The 8,235-nt window shown below is 52.4% G+C and overlaps 1 protein-coding gene across 1 annotated transcript; it reads right to left on the bottom strand.

Moving 5' to 3' along the window:
• Positions 1 to 3,033: 3,033 nt before the first annotated feature.
• On the bottom strand, positions 3,034 to 7,344 carry COMMD7 (COMM domain containing 7; the record flags this gene model as incomplete). The annotated part of the gene is made up of 8 exons (XM_010569378.1): positions 3,034 to 3,410; positions 3,927 to 3,975; positions 4,492 to 4,541; positions 4,660 to 4,750; positions 5,320 to 5,357; positions 5,435 to 5,491; positions 7,084 to 7,186; positions 7,285 to 7,344. Coding segments are annotated over 8 exons (525 nt in total), but the record flags the coding sequence as incomplete, so codon positions are not given.
• Between the last annotated feature and the right edge of the window lie 891 nt (positions 7,345 to 8,235).

Here is an 8,235-nt window from a genome sequence, read left to right as displayed (position 1 = left end):
GGGCTGCTGTTAGGGCCGTTGCCTGCTGGTTCTTCTCCCCAGCTTGTCTCACCTGCCATGGTTCATTCCCAGCTGTTGGCCAACCCCAAGATTTGTTGCCCTATTTTGCAAACGGGAAAGCTGGGACAGGGATAAAGACCAAGCTTTCAAAGCCCCCGGCACGGAGAGGCTCCCGGCGAGGTCTGCGAAAGCAGGGGGGGTTCCCGCAGGATCTCTGCCGGTTCCCACGCGACCCGCTCAAGGTCAGGCAAAGGCAGCAGCGAGCACCGGTTCCTTCCTTCCCTGCCGGCCCATGGGCTTGCAGGCGGGAGAGGAAGCGGAGCCTGCGTCTGCTCTGCTACCTCCGAGCAGGGGGAGGGCGGCGGGCTCTGCCGAGGCTTTTGTTCTCCAGGCTTGGAGGGCTCCTTCACACGTGAAGGGAATGGCATCGATGTTTCCAGTGGGGAGAAGATGCTGCATCCATCCGACAACATCCCGGCTCCCTCGGTCATTAGCATCTGACACGGTTGAGAATCACAACAGCATCGAATCGGTGCCGGGAAGCGACAGACCCTGCGAGTGCAGCCCCCGTCTCCTGGCCGCTCCGGTGCGGCTTTGCGGGGGGCTGGCAGGGATGAGTGTGTGGGATGCCTGGGAGCATGGGACTCGTTGCAGCCTGGCTCCTGGGGACCGCTCTGCCATCTCCCCGGGGCTCAGGAGAGAGACTGCCTGGCAGCCCGGGGAGCAATAAGGTGGTCCCTGAGGCGGCAGAGGGTCCCCACTGCGGCCAGCGGGGCTGCACAAGCATATCCCCTGCATCCCACCCCCGCAGCGGGGACCTGGGCAGGAATGGGGGGGGGGGCTGCGGCACGGCCGCCCCCAAAGGAAATGGACCGAGAAAGCCCTCGGGGAGGCAAACCGCTGCCGGAGTACTGTTAGCTTCACCCCAAGCTGGTAAGAGGCCCCTGTTTCCCCTGCGCCCGCTGTCCCGCAGAGATTAGCTCTCGGCTGGCTGGGCTTGACGGGCAGGCGGAAGAGGCCGCGTGTGCCGAGCACCGGCGGGGCCGCCCGGAAACCTGGGGCAAAACCGGCACCGCGGCAGCCCCTTCCCTCCCGGCCGTGGCTCGGTCCCCCGCTCGCTCAAGCCTCCCCGCGGCCGTACTCGCCGTCCGCCGAGCCCCAGTGCGGGGGTCCGGGCGTTCGCCATCGCCCCACGCGCCGGCGGCGATGTGGCAAAGCCGGGGCCGTGCCGCGCGGGCGAAGCGTGGCCGTCGTGTTGCGTTTTCCAGCGCCGTGCTTACCCCGGGCTGGCCCGATCAGGAAGGCAACCCGGTTCCCCCGTGGTCGGCGTCACCCCGTGCCGGTGCTGCCGGAGCCGGCTCCCTCCCCGTGCCCCTTCCCTGCCGGGGCTGCCAGCTCAGCTCATGCACAGCCAAGTGCGCGGGATAAAAGCGCGGTACCGGGGAACGCTGGTGGCGGCACGAAGGTCACGCCGCGGCACGGCGGCGGCGCTCTCTAATGCCGCCGATCAGAGATGCCCATGGGGATTGCAGAGCAGCATGGAGGTGACCCCTGCGCTTGGGGTCAGCGGGCTGCGGCGTGCGTCAGCCCCGAGCGGCTTAATCCCAACCGGGCAGCGGGGGGGAGCGCAGGGGGCGGGGGGGCGGATTCCTGACCCGCAGCTGAGCCTGGCATCTTCTGCGGCATCGCCGCGGTCCACTTCCCGCCGTAAGCGGAGAGGGTTGAGTGGTGCCGCCCTGGCACTGGGGAGGGCGAGGAGAAATAACAGGAACAGGCGGCAGAAAACGTAAAGCAAAAAAAACCTCCTTTTGTCTTGAGAAAGCAGCCCTTTGGACCTTTTCTTCCTTCCTGAAATAGCTTTTCCTGCCACCCAAGAGGAGATGGAATATTTCACAGGGCACTCACTATTTCAGACGATTTATTTATTTATTTATAATTTTTACCATAATCACGTGACAAAGCTTGAAATGCTCGTGAATGGCCTGATAGGTGGGAAAATAAATATGCAAGTACTGTCCCCAGGTTTGCCAGCAGGATTCCCCGAGCTGTTTCCCAAACACATGGTTCAGCCTATACTCGTTACCGGTTCTAGTCACTCATGCAGGACCGCATGAAATGCAGTGCAGAAAAACGCCAGGTTTTCCACAAGCTGAAAACCTGCGGGTAGAGCTGAGAGTTGCAGGGAGCTTTGCGACACCTTTCTCACAGAAACTGTCTTTTTGTGCGTGGCTTTAACTTGAAGCAGATGCACGTGCAGGGGGCCGCAGTGCTGCTTGTCCCACAGCGGACTTGCAGGATGCCACAGGACAGTGAATTACTTCAAGCGTAGGCTGGAAACAGAGAGTATCTCACTGCTGTCTTCCCCGCTGCTGCAGTTTATTCCCTCCACAGCAACCACCAAGTGCATCAGGGACACGGAGGTGCTGTAAGAGGGAGCTTCGTTCAGCTTTTTGCCATGGGAGGAGGCTACAGCGAGCTCGGGCTGCCAAGAGGCACTGGACAATTAAATGGTCTGGACACGGGAGGAACCTCGGTGAACATAACATCTTCTGTTGCCCCCGTGTCAGGTCAGGGGCACCCCTCCGCTTCCCGATGTTGAGCTAATGGCGCTTCATGGGGTTTGGACATATGTCCACCAGGAAAAGGGCTGGATCTAACTGTGCAATGTCACACAAACTGCCGATTAAAGAGCTGCTCGCTAGAGCCCAGCACACACAAACTAGATTTATCTAGTCACCCCCCCGAGATGTTTTTCCCCCGGTGCATGGAGGCAGATGTTTGGTTGTTTAAGATTTAAAATCATCACCACTGAGATACTTTTCCATAATGAGGCATGATTGGAAAGGATGTAATCAATCCATTTCTCCATACAAGAGAGGCGAGAGGCTTGAAAGTAAGCGCTAAGTGATTCACGAGGTTAGGTGCTCTCCTTGCTTCCCTTGTCCTCTCTACTTAATTCTTCCAAGTTTGAAAACGATTCTTTGCTTCTGTTTCTGTTTTTCTCACAAAATCAAATTCTGATACAAATGCAGCAGGATGGGAATGGGTTTATTTATTTGCTATTTTAATACATTTTAACACATTTCTGACCATAATTTCTCATAATAGTATAAAAAAAAGAGATGAGTGGACTTGTAGCTGCTTTGACACACTTGCCAAAGTTTCAGGTTCTGAAGGATTGATGGGTCCTTCTGGGCCGTGGCACCACTGCCCGTTACACAGCCTTGTCTTCTCTTATCAGGGTGTTAGAGTCAGCTGGGAAAGAGCAAATCTGCAGACCCACAAGGAGAAATTAAATATCCTGGACAGATGTCGGTTCAGGCCCGTGCAGTTTCAGCTGAAGCTTTCCAGACTGGTTTTGACCCGTTCCATTTCATGCAGAAAACTGTAGAACTGGGGCAAAGTTAACTCTGCAGGAAAAAAAAAAAAGAGAGGCATCAAGTCTTAGATTTCAGGTTACACTTCTAACATCAGCAAAGCCGTTCTGGTGCTACCACAGAGCAACTCGTGTTTGCCTAAACTAGGCAGGATTAGACACTGTGACTCTCGGCAGCTGTTTCGTTACGCTAGCTGGGCTGCGTGGGGTTCCAGGCTAGAATCCTCCTAACAGGAACCAACGCTTGGGAATTGTTTACATTCTTCGTCTGCCATGCTGCTCTGACTGCTTTCCACAGCTCCCCGGCATATCTATATTTACTTATGCAAAGATGCGAAGGCTGCCCAACAGTCAGCGTTCCTAAATACTTCCAGAATGACTGCGGCGGGAGGAGGCCAGGGCAGGAGCAGCCCCAGCATCCCCCAGCGATGCTCTCGCAGTGACCCCTGCTGGGTCTGCACCCAAAGCTCCCCCACCTCCAGCAACATCCGGGAGCTCCGGGTGTTCACCTACTCAAATGCTTGTTTCTACTCCAGAACTGTTAACTCACCTATATATACATTTTCCATTTGGCTCCCTTTTTTAATCACCAGCTTCAGCTTGGGGGAAGAAAAAGCAGAGGTATTTTAATTCAGAGAGACCTGTATTCTGAGCACCATGAAAAAACAGAAGTAGAGGAGTCTGCTGCGAGTTTGACGTGCAGACTGCTGCAAAGCACACACATCTTTGACAGGCTTTTCGGGAAGTGTCACTGTAGGAATAGATTCCTTAGGCATTGGGAGGATCTCTGGAAGTCCTTATAAATGATCACATTTCCCCTCCTTCCCCAAGACAGTGTGACCTTTGCTAGATCGAGCTTTTTGAACAGCTTTTCAGAGTGGGCTACGCTTCTGTGATACGTGATGTCTTCAGAAGAGAAACAAATAGCAGTATGTCTGCTATCTGCTGGCAGTCGCACTCAGAAGACTGAAGCAGATGCACTGTTGCAGAGCTTGTTCCTATGAGCTCTAGCTTTCCTCTAGTTCCTCTCAGAGCCAGTACTTCCCACATGCCTGGTCGCAGCTTGTTCCTTAACTGCACTACAACCTGACCTCTCTCTGATGTAGGAGATTTACCTGTAAGAAGATACTTCCCACTTTTTCCAGTTCACTGCTCCCAGCAGTCACTGTGAGTCAGAAAGAAAGGAGATAATCTGTTAGCTAAATTGTAAAATTAAAAGTTATTTAGCTGAGAGCTGCTGTTGGGTTTCCCAACCCATTCAGTTTATGTTTTAGCTCTACTACCTCCAAACTTCCACTCCATATCTATCAGCTGGTTAATCATCAGCGTCTGACCAACAGCCAGGCGTGTTAGGGTGGGGGAATTCACCTTCCACTGCAAGAGCAAAAGACACACGAGCAATCAGTTCAGAGAGGCCTCTATTTATGTTACCTGTAATTTCAACGTAAGTCAGAAATGAGGCAGACTGATGGCAGAAGCCCAAAAGTGGAGGAGTGCAAAGGGGCAAACAAATGTTGTTGGGAGGGTTTTCAAAGATGTTTGAGTCCTGCTAGGATTTCCATCTGCCTTGCCACTTCTGTAAACGAAACTCACTGTTTTTGTTTTAACACTCGTTCAGTGTAACAATATCTGCGCAAAAAGTCATGTGTTCCTGTAACTGCATGACCTCGGGGCTCAAAGCATGCAAAGCAGAAAAACAATCAAATGAAAGCCACACAGAAGTGCAGGAATCACTAAACCGATGAGGTAAAGGCCACGGCAGACCAGAAGTACCATCAGGCAAAGTGTTCCTTATCAGTTATCTGAGGATCAAAATTCTGAGTTGGTTTTGAAGAACATACCCAAAGCGCGTAGACATCTCAGTATCACAGCGGGGTTTTACAAGTTCCCACTCAAAGACTGTCATTTTGTTAGCTTAGAAACAAGCAAAAATATATCAATACCTGTTCTGCAAAATAACTGGCTTTCTCTTCACTGAGGCCTGTGGGAGAAAACATGAGATTACTATATGTGATAAATATTAATTATCTTTTATTTGGCGAAAGCCAGGTGACCTACCTAGAGCAATAAAATCTGCTCTGACTTGTTCAGAAGACAAATTCCTCTTCAGGGCACCTGAATAAACAATGCAAAGAAGAAAAATCACTTTTTACTGAGTCAAAGCGATCTTTACTGAGTCAAATAAAGGCAGGGATGGAGACCCTGCGATAGAAAGCCTCTGTTCTTGGACTGCGTTTTGAAACAAACCACAGCTCCTCAAGATAGGAAATACAGTTGTGCCTGCCGGTGCAGATGCCCAGTGCTTTAAAAGTCAGGGCTCTGGGAGTGCCTGAGAGAGAGGGAGAGATTTCATTGCAGGTATCCATGGAAACGGCAGCAGCGGTTGTGTTTTGAAGTTGCTGCTTTCTCTCCTATAGAAGCTTTGCTTGTTAAAGAAGAACTGTTAAGGCTGGCAGGCTACTAATTTGACCTACCTGCTGTGTTTTGGATTATGGGTGTGAACGTGTGCATATAACACTTTCCCCTGCTGTGCCTGCCTCCTTTGTTCTGGGGCACAGGCAGCACATGGAAGTTTACAAGGATTCTGTTCTCTGAAGCCAAGAGCAGAATCTCATAAATTCAAAGAGACTGCCAGTCCCACGTGGCTTTCCGTCTGTGTAGCACATAGGCAAAGTTATCTGCTGGAATCTGTTCCGATACTGTCTGTGGCATCCCAGAGCTAACGGAAAGTTACAGTGGGATTGGAGCCAGTGCGCGCAAATGGGAACGATGGGACTGAGTGCACCTAGGCCAGAATCGAGAAGGGAGAATAATGCTGATTCCACATTAAATACCCCCAAGACAGCTGTAGGAAAGGAAATTATTCATTGCTACTCCTGGAGAGAAGAAATGGCTTGAGACAGCAGAATGAGTTTAGACCAAATGCCGGAAACGGTTGTGCATGGCTTCACTGCTGTGAAGAAAGCTATGGGGAACCAGGACTGAAGGATAATAGCAAGGGACTATTAATAACAACAAGGATCAATGGGATGAACGTGTAGTGGAGGTGTTTGATGCATTATCATGTCAAACGGCAGCCACAGCATCAGAGTAATCTCATAAAGTGCTGGAGTCTGGGGTATTCAAGGGGAATCCCCCTGCCCTTCTTCCCCACTATTTATGAATGAGAAACTGCTGGACACGTGTGTGTTTTCCTAAACCAAGACTGCAAGGATGGATGTCTCCTTTACGTGGCCTAGAACCACACCGGTTTCCAGCCCATTCACTCTAGAGGGGTGTGTACACTGTCTGACCTGTCTCAAACAGTGCTTGTAGGAATTGCAGTAGCGGGTCACTTGGGTGAAAGTTCCTACAAAGATTTAGTGCCAACACAAGGCTGTGCTGGTCTGGATTTACAGGTACAAGTTAAACCAAGCGCTGCCATAGTGTTGTGCTTGCATTTAATGCATAGATATTTAAGTGAGTTTAGCTAAGCCTGTGAAATGCGTCTGCAGGCAGGGTATAAAGAATACAAAGCCAGAGTCACCAAACAGGGATATTTCAATAGGAGAATTTTTGATTCTTGAATGCTAAGGCATTTATTAGCTACCATTAGCACTTATTGTGCAAAGGAAGCGCACCGCATTTCTGAAGACATACTTTAGCAGCATGCAGGAATGGACCAAATAGTTTGGCCTCAGGGCAGCATATGCAAATGTATCACTTACCATTAGGTACCAGAAGAATACTTTTGACAATGTTTTTCAGGGGGCCCAAGCTGATTTTATTCATGGTGGCAAAGTCTGAGAGCTGAGTCAGAAACCTTTCTACCTGCCCAAGAGAAAAAGCAAGGACACGATCTTACCTCTGCAGGTTTCTCGTCAGAGAACTGCATTCACACACTTCTCGGTGTTCTGCACATGCCTTACCTCCTTGGGCTCCATTAGAAAGCGGAAGAGCACTTCAGTCAGCGCCGAGAATTGCTGTGAAGAAACAGGACAGTGTCACGGAGTCTGGCATCAACTCGCTTCACTTCTCAGCCCCCTGCCAGCCCCATCACCACCACGACCAGGTGGTGATATATCACCTTGAGGCAGCTCCACCTGCCTCCAGTACATTGGTCCCAGAGTTTGACCTCCTGTGCTGGTAAGGTACCCCTGTCCTCGGCATTATGAGATGCCTCTGGATGGGATTTGCTCATGGATGCTTCTCGGAGACTCTCAAAGGGTTTGTGCAGCTGGTAGCTGGCACTGCACAGGGCTTTTGTGACTCGTGGCTAATCGGAAGCTGCTGTTCTAGCCTGCATAATCCAAAAACTGTGAGTGGGAAAAGACGCAAACATCTCCTCTCGTGTTTCACAAACCCCATGGCGCAACCAGACTAACTCGGGAAAAGAAGAGACCTGGTTAAAGGTCTAGTCGCTGCCTTCGGTTTTCTGAGCGTGCAGCTGGCAGGGCCGGAGAGCCTGCCTGTGGGGCAGAGCATCCCCTCCCTCTGCCAGCTCCAGCCCTGGCACCAGCGCTGGCCGTGACCTCTGGGTAGGGCTGGCTGCTCATCCCGTCCTGCCCTCGCCCCGTCCAGCCGTGTGGCGGAGGCGTCACCGGGCCGTCACCCACGGTCCCGGCAAGCTGAGCTAAAACAAGCCTCGGCTCTTCTGGCAACTTCAACCGTGAGCCGAACCGGCTCCCGAGAGGCGAGTGCCGCCGTGCCGGCGACCCGGCGGCGGACAAGCCGTGTGCCGCCGGCCGGCAGCACCGGAGGGCGGTGGGGTGGCAATCCCCACCCGCACGCCGCGCAGTCCCACCGAGAAAACCCGGTGCTCGACAGGGCCCCACGGGAGCCCCCTTCCTCGGGGACGCCCGAAAACCAGGCCGAGCTCC

Source organism: Haliaeetus leucocephalus, unplaced genomic scaffold (assembly GCF_000737465.1).
Source record: "Haliaeetus leucocephalus isolate CR32 unplaced genomic scaffold, Haliaeetus_leucocephalus-4.0 Scaffold273, whole genome shotgun sequence".
In the NCBI taxonomy this organism is placed as follows: Eukaryota; Metazoa; Chordata; class Aves; order Accipitriformes; family Accipitridae; genus Haliaeetus; species Haliaeetus leucocephalus.
Note: the sequence above shows the minus strand (reverse complement) of the source record. Positions and strands in the feature narration are given on the sequence as shown.